At 40.6% G+C, this 22,089-nt stretch overlaps 1 protein-coding gene across 2 annotated transcripts in view; it reads left to right on the top strand.

The window, feature by feature from the left end:
• LOC124804951 (mast/stem cell growth factor receptor kita-like) overlaps positions 1–22,089 on the top strand; it is a 315,287-nt gene that overhangs the window by 181,527 nt on the left and 111,671 nt on the right. For both annotated transcript variants that reach the window (XM_047265338.1, XM_047265337.1), the window contains exons 9-10: positions 8,933–9,105; positions 11,046–11,190. In XM_047265338.1, the coding sequence (XP_047121294.1) occupies positions 8,933–9,105; positions 11,046–11,190 (318 nt within the window). The remainder of the gene's footprint in view (positions 1–8,932; positions 9,106–11,045; positions 11,191–22,089) is intronic.

The following is a 22,089-nucleotide window of genomic DNA, read 5'->3' as shown; positions in this document are numbered from 1 at the left end:
GGGGATTTTGTGTATTAATTGTGAGCTGTTGTCTAGTGTCCTGCTGTTATTGGCTTGCTTATCTAAAGTATCTCTTCCCTTTCAGTATATTCTTTCTTCTTTTTTTGGACTTCATGCCCTCTGCAGTTTGCCCTGTGCTGAAAATGGAATTGTGCCTATCTGTTTCAAATAGACCACTAAATAACAGGAGCTACTCTTTGAAGAGGTACATATATTCTTCCAGTTCATACACTCTCAGAACATTCCATATAAGAACTGTCTATAATTATTATTTGGTAACTAGATCAAGTGATACAAATAAATAGACATCTCAGAGCCAACTCTCTATGAGACTTTAGAGCAGGCTGACTCTCTTCTCTCTCTTCCCTGACAGAATTCATTGTCATGGTGTGTGCAATTCCATGGAGCACGGTGTGTATTTGAGGCAAGGGTGCAGCTGCGTGGAGTAATCATCAAACCAGCAAGTGCCACAAAGCATCACTAAACTACCAGCATCGCCCCAACTTACAGAAACGCTGTATCCATCCACATTCAGTTACTTGCACAGATAGTACAAAATCTCCACAGAGTTTATGGGTCCAAACTTACTAAACAATCAAACAAAAATAAAACACATGTTTGGCAATCATTATTCACTGGTACTATAAAGGCTATGCAACACATCATTTCACTGAAGTTACTTCACAACACTTGTCTGCATATAAAGTGAATGTAGCAAAAATTTGAAGTTCCTGCCAAGCTACGTGGGAGCGAATCATATAGCAACACGAGCACAATATTTCTCATAAAAGTACAGATCACATTTAATTATTAGTATGTTTGAACACAGAGTTGGATCTCTTTGATGCTCAGCATGAAGACGCATTTTCTAGAAGCATACAAGGAGACTTATGTCATTTAAGCCCTTGTACTACATACCTTCAAAAGGCTATTACGAGGTGAGGTAGAATGAAAAACCATTTAGTGCTAAGAAGTTCCTCCATGCTAGTGAAACCAGCAGATAAATAGATAGTTCAGTGAGTTTGTCAAGAGTAACAGAGTATGAATCTCTCCTCTGTGAGTATTTTGTTATAACTTAAAAGAAAAAGAGGTTGTAGATAAAATGAAATAAGGAGAGCAAGTAGATTACAGTTCTTATTTAATTGTTTGACACTGAAAATATCAGAGCATGTGGATTCATCACCTTTTCATATTTAACATGAAGACCTTCAACTTTAATGACTATCTACATTCTGTAAGGAGGGAGTGCTGTGTGGTGGAGATATGAGTAAATTCGTATATTATGCCATTTTATCAGATGCAGCGAATATGACGTTCCAAAGGCACTCTAAGATTTTTGGCATAGAGTCTGTTCAGTTTTCTCAGATCCATTTTATTTCTAACCATTAGTTTTGATGGCATACAAGTCTGGCATAGAAGGATACATTCAGTAGAGTAATCAAATTGTATTTGGTGAATGATCATTGTTTGTATGTTTATGGAGACTGATCCTGCTGTAAGCAAATTATTTCCTCTGAATTTAGTTTTTGCTGATTAGTTAGTTGAAATTTCATAGATTATTTGCTTTATTTCTTTAAAAATGATATAAAGAAGCGAATTTCTAGGCAATGTATATGATTTCTTTTTTTGTATAACTGCATGTGCTCATTTATATAATACTAGATGGCACAGTGCCTTAAGTCTAGTAAAAATTGACATGTTATTCTTTGTCTCTGCTCATGTTATATGTGAAACCCACAATAAATTATGAAGAAAACATTTTTCTTCTATACTGTAGATGTAAGTAACCTAACAAAGAGTAGTAATTATTTAATAATCAACTAACAGTCAATCTAGAATAACTACCTAATCTTGTACAGTATGAACAATAAAAATCCACAAAGAAAATGCAACTATAAGTTAAACAAGGAGAAATGAATTTAATAATCAAACATATAATTAAATTAAATATTGGAAAAAATAATTAATGATACAATCAGATAAAATAAGAATAGTTCTCTCCTTAGAATGACATTATTGAAATTTTGGGAGTACCTATATAGCCAACTTTATTTGGACCTATACTGATATGAATAAAATTGGAAACCTTAACATTCTAATACAGTACAAAAAGCCACTCTCATCAAAACACAAATAATTAAAAGAATACATTTTCAAACAAATATGAATAAATTATTAAGCATAAATAATCTAGAGCAGTATTATGAAAATGATAGTTGCTACTCACCATGTAGGGACATGCCGAGTCAGAGAAATACACAACAAAAAGACTTTCAGAAAGTTAGCTTTCAGCCAACAAGGCTTTTGTTGAAAATAGACTCTCTCTCTCTCTCTTTCTCTCTCTCTCATGCAAGTGTAACTCACACACACATGACTGCATTCTCCAACAGCTGGAGCAAAACTACGAGTGGCAGTGCATTTTGGGGAGCCAACTGGGTGGGGGTAAAGAAGAGGAATAGACGGTGAGAGGGAGGGATAGTAGGGCAGGCATGGGGACAGTAAAGAGCTGCTGGGAGTGTGCAGTTACGAGGAGGAGAGTAGCGCAGCTAGGTGCAGTCGGGAGATTAGATGGAGGGTGGGGTAGAGACGGGGTGGGGGGTTATCTGAAAAGGAGAGCAGTAGAAGGACTGGGTGCATTGCTGTAATGGAGGGCTGTTTAGTTCTGGAATGGGAACAGGAATGTGGCTAGATGAGTAAGGACTATGACTAATGAAGGTTGAGGTCAGGAGGGTTATAGGTACTTCGGATATATTCTAGGGAGAGTTCCCGCCTGTGCAATTCAGAAAAACTGGTGTTGGTGGGAAGGATACAGACAGCACAGGTGTGCAGCAGTCATTTAAATTTAGAATGTCATGTTGGGCAGTGTGCTCAGCAACAGGGTGGTCCAGTTGTTTGTTGATGGCCATTCATGCGGACAGACAGCCTGTTCTTTGTCATGCCCATGTAGTATAAAGCACAGTGGTTGCAGCTTAGCTTCTAGATCACATGTCTAGCTTGACAGGTAGCCCTGCCTTGATGGAACAGCTGATGTTTGTGACCAGACTGGAGTAGGTTGTGGTGGGAGGATGTATCAGACAGGTCTTAAATCTAGGAATTTTACAGGGATGTGAGCCATGAAACAAGGGTTTGGAAGCAGGGATTGTGTGGAGGTGGATGAGGATATTGTGTAGTTTTGTTGTGTGGTGGAATACCACTGCGGGATGAGTGAGAAGTATAGTGGGTAGGACATTTCTCATTTCAGGGAATGACGAGAGGTAGACAAAACCCTGGCACAGAATGTTATTCAGTTGCTCCAGTCCTGGGTGGTACTGAGTCACAATGGGAATGCTCATCTGTGGCCTGGCTGTGATGCTTTGGGTGACTGGGAAGATAAGGGTTGGAAGGTCTGTTTTTGTACTAGGTTGGGAGGGTAATTACAATCTGTAAGGGATCAGTGAGATCATCAGTATATTTCGAGAGGGACTGCTCGTCACTAAGACGCAACAGCCATGGTTGGCTAGGCTGCATGAAGGGACTTCTTGGAATGTAATGGGTGGCAGCTGTTGAAGTGGAGGTACTGCTGGTGGTTGGTAGGTTTGATATCGACAGAGGTACTGATGTAGCCATCATTGAGGTGGAGGTCAACATGGACCAGGTGAAGTGAATGGGGGAGAAGGTGTTGAGGTTGTGGAGAAATGTGGATAGGGTGTCCTCACCCTTGATCCAGATCATGAAGATGTCATCAGTGAATCTGAACCAGGTGAAAGAGGTTTGGGATTCTGGGTGATTATGAACGATTCCTCTAGATGGCCCATGAATTGGTTGGCATAGGATGTGCCATGCAGGTGCCTGTAGCCCATACCCAGCTTTGTTTGTAGGTAATGACATCCAAGGAGAAGTAATTGTGGATTAGGATATAATTGGTTATGGTGACTAGGAAGGAGGTGGTTGGTTTGGATCCTTCTGGCACTGGGAAAAGTAGTGTCCAATGGCAGTAAAGCCATGAGCATTGGTGATGTTAGTGTAATGGGAGGTGGCATCAATAGTGACAAGCAGGCACCATGTGGTAAAGGAACAAGAACTGTGGAGAGTCAGTTGAGAAATTGGCTGCTATCTTCTATATAGGCTGAAGGTATTAGTCCATGAGGGCAGAGATTCTCTCAGTGGGAGACAGTAACTGGTCATAATGAGATGTCCTATGTGGTTGGTTTTATGGACTTTGGGAAGCATGTAGAAGGTAGCAAAGTGAGGAGTACTGGGAGTTAGTAGAGAGATGGACTCCAATGAGAGTTTCTGGGATGGGCCTAAGGATTTGAGGAGAGACTGGAGATATTTCTGGATGCCTGGAATGGGGTCACTGTGGCACGGTTTGCAAGAGGAAGAATCTGACTGCTGGCATAGTCCTTCTGCCAAGTAATCCTTGTGGTTCAAAACACCAGTGGTGGTGTCTTTATCAGCATTTAGGTTTATAAGGCCGGGATCAGTTTATAGGTGGTGGATTGCTTATCTTTCTGTCTGTGTAATGTTAGTTTGTATGTTGAGAGATTTTGGGAATGGTGGTTAGGCAAGATTCAAGGTTAAGAAATTCTGGAAAGTTAACAAGGGGTGATTTGGTGGCAGTGGGGGTGAAATGGGTCAGGAAGGTTAAAAATTGGTCTTTGGTTGAGTGTGATTGGTAGGGTTGGTGGCAAAAAAATGTTTCCACTGTAGGGTACAGGAGAAGGAGAGAAGGTCTTTAACAAGTCCTGTGTGATTGGTATGGAAGTGGGGCAAAAGGTGAGGACTTTGGGAAGGATTGATGCTTTTGCAGGGGTCTGGCTTTTGGAGGAAAGCTTCATGACTGAATTTCAGGTCTGTTTAGGTTCTGGATTCTGTGTGGTGGTGGGAGGGAGTTATGTAGGGTGGGGTAAATGTATTAGGTCTGTGAGACAGGCTTTGTCAGCTGTGAGGGTGCATGGGGGAGGTTTGGAGGTAGTTGTAGAGGTGGTGGACAGTATAGTAAGTGAGCAGGTTGGAGAGTTTTTTAGAGGTGGTGTTGTGCATGTTACTCTAGTTCCTGGAGGGCAAGAATTTCAGTGTGTGTTATGGGATCCAGGAATTTGGTATTGCATAGCAGAAGAATTTTACGGGTGGAGAGAAGGTATTGCAAGGTGGTTTGAATCTGATTGGTATGGTTTTGCTGAACGTGTTAGTGAGAGCTAAGTATTGGCAGAATATGAAAAAATGGTCATCATGAAAAGAAGGGTGGCAGCCAGAGATGGGTAATTTGATGGTAAGGCCATTTTGGGGGATTCCATGAGCCAAGCAACAACACAAGAACAGTAAGTGCGGATGGGTTCTGGCTAGGGATAAGGAAACGTCTCTGTATTGACACAGATGTGAGGTGCAAGGATCCATGGAGGTGGAAAAAATGCAGGAAAATACATAAGTAACATAGAATTACACCCAAAAAAATTCTAAAAAGTACATTCAACCACATGGGAAAGATCACAGAAAGGTTACCCTACTCTCCATTTCATCCCTGCATGTTCCTAGCAGGACTTTACCATCCTCCACATGTACCCTGTTATTCCTCCTCCTCCCTGTTGCAGCCTCCTTCTTACCCCCACTCAGTTGCCTCTCCTGTAAGGCACTGCTGCTTGCAGTCTGGTTCCAGCTGTGACTGTGGTCATGTGCGTGCACGTTACATTTGTGTGTGTGTGTGTGTGTGTGTCTTTTGTCTTAGTTTTGACAAAGGCCTTGTTCGCCGAAAGCTAACTTTTCGATAGTTATTTTGTTGTGCCTTTGTGTGACTTAACATCTCTGCTATATGGTGAGTAGCAACTATCCTTTTCATAATATTGTTACATTCCATCCTGGATTTTCCATTGTTTAGTAATCTAGAGCAATGAGTTCACTATTCAACACATTACTTTGCCAAAGTAACACTGATATGTAATGGTAATCACTTTATAACAAATATTTCCAGATACTGCTCATACAGATGAGAATTAATTTCATGAAGACTGAAACTGGTCTGGCTCACTCATCTGAAGTTACACCATATTCCAAATTATGAAACATTTCTTCTTCATGAGAGGAATGGGTGGACATAAAGACCTAATTGTTTGCCTCCTCTGGCCAAAAGTTTTCTTAATCAAGCATCCGGGTTGCAATTTTTTGTGTCAATATGTACTCTCTGTAACAATTATCCTGTTAACCCTGAGGTAACTTATGCACTCATAAATCAGTTATAATAGACACAGTAATGGAGAGTTTACTTTTTCTTATGCCATCCCAAAAATTTATTTTATTTAAATATGGAGGAGCCGTAAGAAAACTACACGAAATTAAATTATCATGCTCTTCACAGTCTTCAGTTCAATGAGAAAAGTGTACAACTTGTAACTTCAAAATTAAATTCCCTTATTTAATAATGGGCTGTTGATTTCTTGTCAAACCATTCATTCCAGACCCTAATTAAGAGATTAACAACCATGCCAAAATTATATAGAAAAAAACAATGCCTCATCAAAACTTTGTCAAGTATATGTATTTTATTTTTAATCTTTTTGGGAGTTACTTGAATTTTATTTGTTTCTATTGTTATATCAGTAAATAAAACAAATATATGTACAGTAGGGGTGGGGTTGCTGTGGAGAGATTGGAAAATGAAAATGGGAAAGGAAGAGAGCAGCAGAAGAATGAATTTATTTGATTTTGGAACAAGAAAATGTTTAATCTGAGCACAAGTTGGAAAGTCTGTTTCCATTTTCAAAGTTAAATATGACACATCTAATGGATGATATTTTATCTCCTGATTATGTCTGTCTCAAATCAGGAGCAACTCATAACAGCTTCATGATGAACTCCCAAAAATGTGCCAATAGATCACCAGGCACAAAATAAATGTTGCTTAGCCTCAATAGAAGCAGGGTATATTTCTGTGGAAGAATAGAATAGAAGAGAATAGCGTGAAGGGATAATGGAGAAACACTTTTACAGTGTCAGTCCTTTTTTGTCTCTTTGTAATTTTTTGTCTTGTTTTTCCTTTTTTGTTTCATTATTTCTTCTCCTCTTTGCTCTTGCAAGCCTTGTGCACATCTAGTGCTACCTAAAATCATTTCTTATTGTTTTTTATTTGTTTCATCCCTATTACTTCATTCATTGCCTCTGACCTTCGTATGCGTTACATTAACTTAATCTTTTCACCTGTCTTGCAGAATTAGTCTAAACATATCTGTATTATCCAAAATGCTTTATAGTTTGATCTCGCCTTGAGATAAACTTGTATTCCTTTTATTTTTCTTTCATTTGATCTCTAGTATAATTTAGTTTTCCACGATTATTGCTTTGTTGCCTCTAACCTATGCCAATGAAGCCACTATAGCATCTTTTGTAGCTAATGAGAAAAGTCATATATGAGTACCTCTGCCTGACTTGAAGTTTCAGTTTTGATAACTCTTTCTTAGTTAAATACTGAGTAATGAAGAGAAAAGCCTTTTTACATAACCAATTATAGCATTTTCTTACCCAAAAAGAATTATCTTCACTGATAGCATTACATTTTTCTCTCATTCTGGAATATACCTTACGTAAACATTATTTGTGTTTAGTGAATTGATATCATTCATAAAAAATAATATTGAGATCATCTTCCAAAATTATTGGGATTTTGGAAACAATAATGTAAGTAAAAAGATAGACTGCTACTCACAGTAAAGATGACACAGTGAGCTGCAGACAGGCATAACAAAAAATTAGATACATATTTTGCTTTTGGCCAAAGCCTTCTTCAGGAAAGGAAACATGCTCACATTTGGTCACACAAGCAAGCATACCTGACGCTCACATAACCACAATCTTCGGCAGCTCAGACCAGAATGCAACTGTCATGTTGAATGGAAGCGGCAGTCTGGAGAGGGTGGGAAAGGGGAAGAGATAGCAGGGTATACGTGGGGTGAGGGTAGAGCTCTGTCTGGCAGAGCATTCAGGGGCTGGGGGCAAGCATGACAAGACTCCCAAGTGCAGCATCAGAAGGCCGTGGAGCAGGAGGGGTTGGGGGGTGGGGGGAAGGTGCGGAAAAGGAGTAGGGAAGGGGAAAGACATGTGGATGCTTTGGCATAGGGCAGCACACAAATAGGGTGAGGGGATGTGAATAGGGAGGAGGTGATAGGATAGATGGTGGTAACTTACTGCTCCATACCCTCTACAGAACAGTTTCTGCCTCATCAGTCCTAATGCCTCCTCCCTATTCACATCCCCTCACCATCTTTTTGTGCCACCCTATGCCAACTCACTCACCCAGCTTTCCCCTTCCCAGCTCCTCCCCTTTTCCACTCCCCCCCCCCCTCCCCACTGTCCAATCCCCCTCCCCACCTCCCTCCTCACAACCTTCCGAAGGTGCTCCTGGTGACAGTTTCATCATGCCTCCTTCTAGTCCCTGCACACTCTGCCATACAGCACTCTTCTCCTCCTGCACTTATACTTTGTTAGCCTTTTCCCTTTCCCACCCTACCCGCATTGCTGCTTCCATTCAACATGATATTGCAATCCAGTCTTAGCTGCTCAAAATGGTGGTCATTTTGGCATGAGATGTACATGCATGTGTGAATGAAATGTCTTATGTTTCTGTTTCTCAAGTAGACTTTGGCCAAAAGATAAAGGTGTAGCAGTCACTTTGTTATGCCTGTCTGCAATTCAAAGTGTCATCTTTATGGTGAATAACAATCGCTCTTTTTCCTTATATTGTTGATATTCCAACTTGGGATTTCCATTGCTTGATGCTATAAAGAAATAAATTATTATCTGGAATAATTACCATGGATGTAATAGACTCAGGAGGTTGTTAGACAGCAAAGGCTCTTTCTTGATAATTTATCTGCATTTAGTGTATGTAATTTGCTTTCTGTTTGTATTTTCAATATAGTGTTCATTCATTTTATGATTTCACATAAACATTTTGTTTTTACAGGTAAGCCAACAACGTGGATTGTCAACAATCAGAAGAAAATATTCTTAGCTGAAAAAGAAACATACATAGTGAAGTGTGAGGTGGCTAGTGGTTCCAGCTTTGTTATTGTTTCCTGGAATTTTACTTCATGCACTAGTGAATCTGCTTGCACAACCAAATATTTAGAAACAGAGGTATAATACCTAATACAGTTAATGCTTCATCTGTGTGTGTGTGTGTGTGTGTGTGTGTGTGTGTGTGTGTGTGTGTGTGTGTGTGTGTGTGTCTGTACACGTGAATGCACATTCACATGTTGACTGCTTCAGTACTCCCTTAATTTCTATTTGCTTTTCATAGTACAACTTTTAAGATGAAATCACCTAGAAACACAAAATACATGTATGAATGCAACACCTATACATTCATAAACATGATTAAGTCTTTAGCTAGTAGATTAAGGCAAACTGAGACTGGTGGGCAGGCAAGAAAAGGATATTGATATTAAATGACTGGACTTTTATATTTTCAAGAGCAACATTAATTTCAGAATGCTGCCAAACAAGGTTAATCTTAATATGCTGATGGACCATGAAATTGGTCAACAAATGTGACCAAACATTGTTGCATGGAGTTGAAAATATCCTGAATGGTGTGCTGTGGTATTCCATCTCCTGCAGCTTGCACCAGAGTGTGCAATACCTGCAGATTGGTGACTGTGGGTGGATCCTTGAGTGTGTACTTCATAGAACCTCATTCTCAATTTGGGAGAAGACTAATTGTGTAGCTGGCCATGGCAGAGCATTCGCAGGACATAAATTGACCTATTAAAGTTATGCATAGGGCTTAGCTTTCACGAATGGTGGTGCCATTGGTACCAGGACATCCAGAATGTATCACATGGCTGTTATGATGTCCTTGAGGAACCACCAATGGTGATTGGTCACCAGATTATCTCATGAGTCATGACCCATACCAGAATACCAGACTGTGGTACAAGTGATTTGATAGCACAATCCACTTGTCATTACTTCATGGCATTCTCAACTTTGCCTCCAGACGTGAGCCACAGTGGTAGTCACCTTCCAGGTTACTGAAAATGACCCAATACCAGTCTACACAGCATTATGTCCATCATTTGTAATACTAGGTAAACCACTGATGTAATGGTCAGAATATGGAGAACCTCACATTCCTTCTTTGGAATTTGCTGAAGAAAGTGAAGAAAAGTGACAAATGAAATTGGAGCTCACCAGAATATTGTCTGAATCTTCATTAAAGCAGACCTGCCAATATTAACAATTTTTTCAGTGCAGGCTGTACAGGCCTCTCAATGGAACTTATTTCTGTCACTGGACCCACAGACTGCCATCTACAGAGGGTGATGGTGGTGTCCAACAGCCATGTGACACAGCTCTTCACAAATGCATATTGAGTAAGTGAACTGGTGTTGGAACACATAGCCAAGGCATAGTGAAATACAAGTAATGCCTTTAGTATGATACTGAACATAATGGCTAATACACCTATTGATGGTCCTCATATCAGAGCCAGTGTACCCAAGATCTTATCTCCCTTTTCTGTCACTAAATGCATTGCTGACTGAGAAAAGCCAGTGCTGTGCAACATAACTGCTGCATTTGAGGTGGATATGTTTGGTTCCTCCGGGTACAACTTTTCGTATGGTTGTAAATGTGTTTAGGAAACATGTAGACACACATGTGTCTGAAATGACTCAGGGTAAAAATTTGATCATAAAATTCTAAACATATCAAAATTTCTTCTTTGGACTCAGATGAAAAAAAATAAATAAAAGTAATGAATTAAAATGGAGCACTACAGAACAGTTTTTGAATCTTCAGAGACTAGCACAAAATCCAAGAGATTTGATTATCTTTGTTATTTGCATTAAATTCATTCTCAGTTTATACAGTTCACCAAAAAATTGTGCATTCTAGCATGCTGCCATCTCTACCCCCCTCCCCAATTTTTTGTGTGTTGTTTTTTGTGTTTGGCACAAGCTTTTCATTCGTCTGTAATCACAGAATGTAGCCTCGACAATATTACTTATTTGGAAGTTTGATAGATTTATCTCTTGTATTGAATCTTATAAGATTGATGAATAATTATTTTGCAGCAAAGGAATAATGCAGATGGTGTGAGGAATGGATCTTTTCTGACTTCCACGTACAAATTTTCATGTGAAATACCAGGAAATCTGTCTTGTATTGCTTCAGATGACTATGGAATAGGCAGCAACACCATTGAAATTATTTGTGAAGGTAAATTATCTGTATTTTAAATTACTGTCTTTCCATTAGAACTGTCATGAGGAGCATTCAATAAGTAATGCAATACTTGTTTTTTTGGCCACTTTTAGTTGGAAAATGCAGAATTTGTTGTGGGACATTGTGGAATATTCCCACTTCAGCCCCTACAGTTTCATGAAGGTCATAATGCTATAGTAGCCTTCAAAATTGTGTGTGTAATGGAAGTATGTTCCAAGCAGAGAGCTGTCATTGAGTTCCTTTTGGTGGAAAACAGAGCTTGGCAGACACTCGTAGACACTTGCAGAATATCTACAGAGTCCTGGCTGTGAACAAAACCAAGGTGAGCTGTTCGGTGAGGTGTCTTATCATCATCACAGCATAGTTGTGCAAACCTGTTTGATCTCCTACATGCTGGTTGGCTGTGCACAGCCATGACTCCTGCAATGTTGGAATGTGTGGATACTCTCATTTGAGGTGATTGATGGGTCACAGTCAGACACCTTGTGCTCATCTGGGTGTTTCTGTTGGTAGTGCTGACAAACTCATTTACCGATTGGGGTACTCAAAGGCATGTGGCCACTGGGTTCCTCACTGCTTAATAGAAGATCATAAAGAGCAACAAAGGATCATCTGTGCAGAATTGCTTGTGCATTATGAGGCTGATTGTGACAATTTTTTGTCTAACATCATCACAGGCAATGAAACAGGGGTTCATCACTTTGAACCAGTAAATAAACAGCAATCCATGGAGTGGTACCATACCAACTCTTCTTCAAAGCAAAGGTCAAAGCTATACTCTCAGCCAGTAAAGTTATGATGACAATCTTCTAGAACTCTGAAGGAGTTATTCTGTTTGATGTCCCCCAGCATAGTGCAGTGATCAGGCCTGAAGTTTATTGTGCTACCCTCAGGAAATTGAAGAAATGACTTCAGCTTGTTTGCTGCTAGAGTAATGCAAACAACTTCTCCTTTTCCATGACAATGCAAGGTCTCACACAAATCTGTGCACCCAAGAGGATCTCACAAAACTTCATTGGACACTTCCTACTCATCCACCCCACAACCTGGATCTCATACCTTCAACTTCCATCTGTGAGGCTCAATGAAGGATGCACTCTGCGGGAAGCAGTATGTGGATGATGGGTAGGTTATTGATGCAGCAAGACATTGGCTCTGACGTTGACCAGTAGAGTGGTACCATGTGGGCATACAGGCCCTTCAGTAAGGTTGCATGAGGCCACACCATTGAATAGTGGTTATATTGAAAAATAGGGTTTTGTAGACAAAAGACTGGGGAATAATATGGTGTATTGGAATCCTGAATACAACCAACCTGCTTTCAGAAAAAATGTGTTGCATTACTTATTGAACGCCCCTGTATATTGTAAAACAGCTAACAACATAATCTGTTCATTATGAATGCCTGCTGCCACCCCACCCCCCAAAAAAGTGGCTTGGGGAAAATAATAAACAGTAAGTCCTCTTGAATTAGTTGTTGCAGTAGTGACTTCATAGGTCCAGATCTCATCCTAGACATGAAGATTCCACAAAACCGTTAATGCTGATGTTACTGATGTAGGTTTGCAACACTACTAAGTCCACTAACTGCTGTAACTATCAAATGCTTTACAATGCTTGCAAGACAATTTAAAGATCTGAAATATCAGATAATTCATGCAGCACATCTGAGATAGCTAAAACATACAATCAGATATTTTCAAAATCTGCTTGAATAACTGTGATTAGAAGAACAGCTCTCTACTGAAGTAGAAAAGTAATATTGTGGTTGTATTTCATATGCAGAAAGTAAGTATTAAATATGTTATTTAAGAATGGAAGGACCAGATTGGAATATCAGCAATATTATTAAAAAATAGGTTTCTGCTTACCATATAGATGTCACATTGAAAAGGATACAGACACAATGAAAAGTCTGTTACAAATAAGCCTTGTTCAGAAAAGAAAAACATATGCACATTCAAACAGGCAAGCACCTCACACATATGTGACACCTATCTCTGGCTGCTCGAGCTAGAATGCAATTGAAACATGTTGAACAGGAACAACAATCTCGCCGGCCGCTGGTGGCCAAGTGTTTCTAGGCGCTACAGTCTGGAACCGCACGACTGCTACGGTCGCAGGTTCGAATCCTGCCTCGGGCATGGATGTGTGTGTTGTCCTTAGGTTAGTTAGGTTTAAGTAGTTCTAAGTTCTAGGGGACTTATAACCTCAGCAGTTGAGTCCCATAGTGCTCAGAGCCATTTGAACCATTTTTGAACAACAATCTCTCATAGGGTAAGGGTGGGAGAAAAGGGATTATTGATACCTGGTGGAGTGTGCAAGGTTAGAAGTGGTAGAGCAGCTCTGGCAGGTGCAGCATCAGCTGGCTTTAGGTGAAGCAGATAGGGGAAAAATGGGGTGTAGAAAGGAGAGGAGTAGAGAAGAGGAGAAGATCAGTGAGTGCTGGAAGAGAGCAGCACACAATGAGAGTGAGAGTGAGAGGAGGTGAATTGTGAGGTGGTGATAGGGCAGAGGAGGCAGAAACAGTTGGATGGAGTGTGTGGTGATAATAGATTACCATAGGTTGAGGCTGGTATGATTTCAGGAGGGAAGAATGGGTTGTAAGGATAACTCCCATCTGGTGCATCTAGTGCATAAAAGCTAGTTGTGGAGAGGAGGTTCCAGGTGGCCCGGGTTGTGAAGCAGCCTTTGAAATCCCATCTGCACAGTTCAGGAAAGGTGGTAGTGGAGGGGAGATTCCAAATGGCCCAGATTTGAAGCGACTATTGAAATCAAGCAAGTTATGTTCAGTTGCATGTTGTGCCACAGTTTAGCATGTTTCATGATTGTTATATTATCAGGTCTTGCACTGACCAGTGCCCTGACACTCTTCTCCAAGATGAGCAAGGTATGCTCTGTCAGTTTATCTGAACATCTCCACATTGAAACTGACTGGTATGTGGTATTACCCATACCCAAGCTCATAAGCTTTGGGTTTTTCATGTCCTGCTGTGTCAATGGTGTATCATGAGTGCAGTGGTTCAGAAAAGAAACACTGCTGCAAGAGTCAACTACAGAGTGTAACAATGCGTTAGTGAGACAGGGGCACTGTTAGCTATCACTGACTGTGACGGCACATAGACAGACCACAGAAATTCAGTTCTGGACAACAACAAATGATGAGCAGTGATATCATTGCTAAGGCCACTGCCCGTATGTTTATTCCCACTCACCACAGATTAAAAGTCACAATGATAATTATTGATGGAAGAACATCACTGCTGAATGCTTGAAAAATGGAGAAAGGTCACCTGGACTGATGGATCACAGTACTTATTGGTATACTCCTCTGGCAGGGTACAGGAACATATGAAACCACGTGACACGGTTCGTCTTTCTTGTCAGTAGGGCTCTATCCTGCAGATGGTAGAGGTATTCTTGTTGATGGGGGGATGTTTACATGTAATGAAATGAGACGCTTGAAATTTCCATATTTCTCACTGGCTAGTGAAACAGGAAATACACACATAAATATACATGGTGATTATGGGGAATGAATACTTGAAATTCCATATTTCTCACTGGCAAGTGAAACAGGAAATACACACATAAATATACATGGTGATTAGGGGGAATGACTGTCCAAATGAGGATACTACTGCAAAAATTTTGAAAAAGCACATATGTTTGTAATAAATGAATTTTGTGTAGCACTCATAAAGTTTGAAAATGTGCAATTTATTGCTATGGGCATTATTTTTGATACAATCAGTGAAATCAGTCTTCAAATATTTCCTTCTACATTCTTAATATAATAGAGGGAAACATTCCACGTCCTCCAGCAGGGATACGACTTCCTCAAATCCTGCCCTGAAATGAGATCCATCCTTCATGAAATCCTCCCCACTCCACCAAGAGTGTCTTTCCGCCGTCCACCTAACCTTCGTAACCTCTTAGTTCATCCCTATGAAATCCCCAAACCACCTTCCCTACCCTCTGGCTCCTATCCTTGTAACTGCCCCCGGTGTAAAACCTGTCCCATGCATCCTCCCACCACCACCTACTCCAGTCCTGTAACCCGGAAGGTGTACACGATCAAAGGCAGAGCCACGTGTGAAAGCACCCACGTGATTTACCAACTGACCTGCCTACACTGTGATGCATTCTATGTGGGAATGACCAGCAACAAACTGTCCATTCGCATGAATGGACACAGGCAGACAGTGTTTGTTGGTAATGAGGATCACCCTGTGGCTAAACATGCCTTGGTGCATGGCCAGCACATCTTGGCACAGTGTTACACCGTCCGGGTTATTTGAATACTTCCCACCAACACCAACCTATCCGAACTCTGGAGATGGGAACTTGCTCTTCAATATATCCTCTCTTCCCGTTACCCACCAAGCCTCAATCTCCGCTAATTTCAAGTTGCCGCCACTCATACCTCACCTGTCTTTCAACAACATCTTTGCCTCTGCACTTCTGCCTCGACTAACATCTCTGCCCAAACTCTTTGTCTTTAAACATGTCTGCTTGTGTTTGTATATGTGTGGATGGATATGTGTGTGTGTGCGAGTGTATACCCGTCCTTTTTTCCCTCAAGGTAAGTCTTTCCGCTCCCGGGATTGGAATGACTCCTTACCCTCTCCCTTAAAACCCACATCCTTTCGTCTTTCTCTCTCCTTCCCTCTTTCCTGATGAGGCAACAGTTTGTTGCAAAAGCTTGAATTTTGTGTGTATGTTTGTGTTTGTTTGTGTGTCTATCAACCTGCCAGCGCTTTTGTTTGGTAAGTCACATCATCTTTGCTTCTACATTCTTAGTATCATCTTGATGTCTCTTCTACCCCTTCATACTATACCGTATTTTGCTGCATTCAAGGATGTTGGTATGCTGTTTTCTGCTTTATTCTTCACATTTCCATCTTCCTTTTTCTGTTCATTGTTCTGATATTCCAGTTCTTTTTCCTATGTATGTGGATCATCTTATATGACAAGTACACAGAGATTTAATAGTGGACATACTCTGGAATTATTTCTATTAGCAAAGCAATCTATATTTTATAAAGATGGTAGCATTCCAGTGGGACTAAGAAAATCTTTATTTGTAGCTTTCTTTTTTCCTTTTATTTTCGTGATGTGTATTGGATACAGCTGCTTTACATTCAAGGACATTGTATTATTACTTGGACCCCAAAAAACCCTCCTTCATTGTAAACTGAAGAATAAGGATTGGTGAATCCAAATGTACAATTACTCTTTTAAGCATTGTTTCTTCTTTACCGTGTGGAATCATAGGTAAGGATTTTTTCTGCTTTAGGAATTTGGCCTTAGAGGCATATTTCACATCCCTTTGGTACTTTTAGTGAACACACAGCCAGTGTAGGTGGTAGTCAAAGTTAATAAATCATAAATTATCAGGTTGTGATTATTTTGTGACTAAGCAAAGTTTCTTACAGCATGGAAAATGTAATAAGTTAAAATAACTAAAAGGCTTCAACACAACAAGATCATTTTGTACATCTTATATGTATGATACATCCAGGTCCTGACATAGGGATAGAAATTGTGAATTTTAATGCAGTTAAGGATTGTGTATCTGGATTTTCATTTTTGGTTTCTAAGTTGTTTCTAATGGTCTTACAGTTGCACATGAAGTGAATTTGCACAGATGATACAAATATAAGAAAAAAGAGAGTATCTCTGCTGTAACAGAAAGAGCAGTTACTAAAATATTTGGAGGTACTAGCAGATGGTTCAAGGCAAACAGCAGTGTTTTTAGAACTCCTGCTCAGTGTTTGCCAAAGAATTCCAGGACCTATGATTGTAATCTATTTAACAGTGAAATACAATAAGTGGATAGTGTCTAATTTTTTGTGCTATAACTCTAACACAATCTGAAGCACTAAACTTGCATTATAGACTTAATTAACTGTCCTACTTCAGCATACCTATGCAACGTGCATGACTGTAGGTGTGTTGCACTTTAGTTTAAAGCATCTCCAGTGGTCAGGTTTTTTGTTACTTATGCCATTCTTCAAGCTTGTCTACACATAAGTGGTAGATTTTAGCCCACGCCACATTCACTAACACTAAATACATTCATGTTTTTGTGTTGTGAAGAACTAGTGCCATCTCATATTGTACACTTTGTTTTGATGAAAAGAAAATTCTTCCTGAATTTGCTTAAAAAATCTCACCTTATCATTTTTTATGACATTTCATTTATTAGTTTTTGCAACTCTGTGTAGTGATCTTCCACTTTCTCATATGAATATGAGGACATTGAGACCTAGATTTGAATGAATTTTTTAGTTATTTGGTGTTCTCACTGAGATTCTCTAAAGTTCTCCAATACTGTTTTTAATTTCCTTCTTTACAAGAAAGGCTGCACTCTGACTTGCCTTTATGCTTTGTTGCTCTGTGATAAAACTGATATCCTGATTGTAATTCTATAACGTCTTTATTTTTACACACTTATGATAACTCTTCTGTATCTCATTTGATGTTATTTAACTCACCTAGGTCCATTAACTTATTGGTCATTTCCTTGGGTTCAATAATTTATTGTTCCAAGCTAAGAAGTAGGAGAATCAGTTGAGTTTCTGAGGTTGATATTGTTTAATTTTCCAAACATTATCTAATAAAGTTTAGGTACAGAAGTAACTGATCTCAAGCCATTGTGTCAGTTCCCTCAATCCACTACTGCCAATATACTTTCACCCAGGTTGTTATACTGATATCCCATGCATGTGGCAGCCCTACCCATTGTATGCTACCTTTCCAGAGCCTGAAATGTTTGGCAAAACACAAACAACAATGTTAAACTTCAGAATAACTATGCTCACAACAGCCTCAGTCCCAAACTGAGTGTTCATCTGATTCTCAGAGCCAGGAGTCAGCAATGAAAGTATCATCATGTTTCAGTAGAAACCACAAGTTATATTGTCAATTAGCAGTATATTAGTCTGTATTTGACTTGTTATACATGTTAGTCTAAAAGTTTGCAGATATTTGCACAACTTGTGATCTGCTGTGCAGGTCTGTGAGCAGTCCACCCTTATTTGTTCCCTATACATCAATGCAACAAAATTATTACCTTATGTGTACTAATACCTACACGTAGTGAACACCTGGAATAGACAATTGGGTCTATACTGGGCAGTCCCCTCAATTCTCACTACAGGGACCATTTTTACAGTCCTCGGAACGGTCAATTTTGCAGCCACCTGTAATTGTGATGTTCATCATTGTTTTTTGGTTTGTCTGTTGAGTGTGTTCCATGGAAGTATAGAGATTAATTCATTGAATCTTGATATGAATTAAAATATTTGGAGCAATGTTCTTGATGCATTCTACACCTACAGAACGCTTATTGCTGTGTGGATTTATTAAACACATGACAATAAATAAGAAAATATTAACTTACCTCCAGCCATTGGATTAACATTCTTATTGACCAGCACATTTACATTTCTTTTTAGTACTGTCTGCTTATGTGCTACAATACAATTTCTAATGACAATATCAGGAAAAGGATAGTTGGTACTCAACATATAGTGGAGATGCTGAGTTGCAGATAGACACAACATAAAGAGTATCAAATAAGTAAGCTTTCAACCAAAAAGACCTTGAATTGGACAACACACACACACACACACACACACACACACTCACACACACACACACACACACTCATGCAAATGCAACTCATGAACACATGGCCACAGCCTCTGGCTGCTAAGGCAAGACTGTGAGCAGCAGTGGATGAAGGGAGAAGCAATCTGGCTGGTGGGGCAAAGGAGGATGGGCCAGAGGGGGGGATAGCAGGGTAGGGGTGGTGGATGGTACAGTTCTGCTTGTGGGAGCATACAGGGATGAGATGGGGAGAGGGTAGGGCAGCTAGGTGCAGAGTCTCGAGGTTAGACAGAGGGTGAGGGCAGTGGGGGGGGGGGGGGGGGGGGTGGACATCAAAAGAGCAGAAGAGGAGAGAAGTAAAAATACTGTGGGTGTGTAGTGCTGGAATGGAAAAAGGAAAGGGGATAGGTGGGTAAAGGACAATGACTAATGAAGGCTGAGGCCAGCAAGGCTATGGGGACATGGAATATGTTGCAAGGAGAGTTCCTGCATACACAGTTTAGAAAAGCTGGGTTGCTGGAAAGGACCAAGGTGGCAGAGGCTGTGAAGCAGTCATTGAAATGAAGAATGTCATGTGGGGCAGCATGCTCAGCAGTTGAGTGATCCAGCTGTTTCTTGGCCACAGTTTATCAGTGGTCATTCATGCAGACAGACAGCTTGTTGGTTGTCTCGCCCACTTAGAATGCAGCACAGCTGTTGCAGCTTATGTTGTAGATCACATGACTCGTTTCACAGGTTGGCCTGCCTTTGATGGGTTAGGTGACACTTGTGACTGAAATGGAATAATTGATGGTTGGAGGATGTATAGGACAGGTCTTGCTTCTAGATCTATTACAGGGAAATGTGCCATGAGGCAAGGGGTTGGGAGCAGGGTTCTGTAGGGATGGATGAGGACACTGTGTAAGTTCGATGGATGGTGGAATATCACTTTGGGGGGGGGGGGGGGGGAGATGGGAAGGATATTGGGTAGAACATCCCTAATTTCAGGGCACAATAAGAGGTAATCAAAACCCTGACAGAGAATGTGATTAAGTTGCTCCAGTCCTGTGTGGTACTGACTCTTGAGGGAAAAGTTTCTCTATGGCAGGATGGAGAGTTTTGGGATATGGTGGATGACTGGAGAGATGAGGTATGGGAGGGATGTTTTTGTATAAGGTTGGGAGGATAATTATAGTCTATGAAGGCTACAGTGAGACCCTAGGTGGATTTCAAGAGGGATTTCTTGTCGCTAAAAATGCAATGGTCATGGGTGGCTAGGCTGTATCTAATGGGCTTCTTGATATGAAAGGGGTGGCAGCTGTCAAAGTGGAGGTGCACTGTTGGTTGATAGGCTTAATATGGAAAGAGGTACTGATGAAGCAATCTTTGATGTGGAGCTCAACATCAAGGAAGGTGGCATGTTGGGTTTAGGAGACATGTGAAGCAAACGGGGAAGAAGGTGTTGAGGTTCTGGAGGAATGTGGACTGGGAATCCTCAGCCTCAATCCAGATCATGAAGATATCATCAGTGAATCTGAATGAGGTAAAGGGTTTGGGATTCTGGGTGGTTATAAAGGTATTCCTCTAGATGGCCCATAATTAAGTTGGCATGGGATGGTGTTACGTGAGTGCTCATAGCCATACCCCAGATTTGTTTGTAGATGATGCCTTCAAAGGAGAAGTAATTGTGGGTGAGGATATAGTTGGTTATGGTGCCAGGGAAGGAGGTTGTAGGTTTGGAGTCCATAAGGCATTGGGAAAGGTAGCATTCAGAACCAGTAAGGCCATGGGTGTTAGGGATGTTAGTGTAAAAGGATGTGGTATCAGTAATGACAAGAAAGGCACTATGTGGTAAAGGAAAGGGAACCATAGAAATTCGAGGAAGGGAATGGTTGGTATCATTTATATAGGGGCGTAGGTTGTGGGTAGTAGCCTGAATGTGTGAGGCCAAGGCTTTTGGAGGAAAGTATCAGAAGTATCAGTCCTTTCCAAAGACCTCACATTTTCCCCCACTACTAAATTCAATCATGAAGGAGTTGTTAAAGGCTTTCTTTCCTTCTCCCAATCCCTAAAGTGCAAACACTTTCTTGCCACTGACCCTACCAATCAGACTCAAACAGAGACTAATATTGAACCCCGACTGACTCATATCACTTCACCATCCAATCGAAACTAACCCCCACTGCCCCCAAATCATTTCCCTGTTAACTTTCCAGAATTTCTTAACCTTGAACCTTACTCGACCATTATTCCCCACATCACTCAACATGCAAGCTAACCTTACATTCACAGAAAGAACCACAATCACAACCTAAATCTGATCCTGACCTTATTACCCTACATACTGACAAAGGCTCCGTAACAGTTGTTTTGAACCGCAAGGATTATCTGGCAGAAGGACTCCACCAGCTGTCAGATTCATCCACCTAAAAACCATGACACAGTGACCCCATTCCAATAATCCAGTAAGATTTCCAGTCTCTCCTCAAATCCTTGGGACCATCCGAGACCTCTACCAAGAGTCCACCTCTCTCCTTAGCCCTACCACTACCCTACTTCTACAGCATCCAACCACCCAGGATGCCCCATTGTGGCCAGTTACTGTGGCCCCACTGAGAGAATCTCCTCTCATAGACCAGCACCTTCAGCCTATTACCTGCACCCTACCTCCTATACTGGGTGAGCCACTAACAATTGCCACCAAGAATAACTCCAAAAGTATGATAGAAGCTGAAAAGTTTGCAGAACAAAAGTTGCATGGGACAACAGGGGCCATAATTTGACGTTGGTTTTTTGTTGCTAGGTGGGGTCGCTACAGAGATATAAAGGTCAACTTTGATTTTTTAAATGGGATGCTATAGTTTGGTACTTATTTTCTGATAGTGGCTATCGAGGCGAATCCAATGATGTGTAACAGTAAGGTCTTTGATGGTCAACAAAGGTCACAAAGGTGACATGAACGTCTATTTACAGAGGAATCTTCTTATCATGGATTGAGTGGAATGCCTTATCACTTGGCACTTATCAAAGCACATGCTCTGACAATTCTCACTTGCATATGTTCAGGTGTAGTTGGAACATCTTTATAAACAATGTCTTTTACAAATCGCCACAAAAAAAATCCAGAGGCGTCAAGTCTGGTGAAAGAGCCGACCATGACACATCTCCTCCACATCCATTCCAATGATTTGGGAATTGTCTCTGCAACTCATTTCTTCCCATCAGAAAAAAATTTGCCGGACACCCATTGTGTTGATTCCACATTCTGATCCTTGTTGCTAAAGTTCTTCCAATAAC

This window comes from Schistocerca piceifrons, chromosome 7 (assembly GCF_021461385.2).
Source record: "Schistocerca piceifrons isolate TAMUIC-IGC-003096 chromosome 7, iqSchPice1.1, whole genome shotgun sequence".
NCBI classification, from domain to species: Eukaryota; Metazoa; Arthropoda; class Insecta; order Orthoptera; family Acrididae; genus Schistocerca; species Schistocerca piceifrons.
This window is presented reverse-complemented; position numbering and strand designations above follow the sequence as displayed.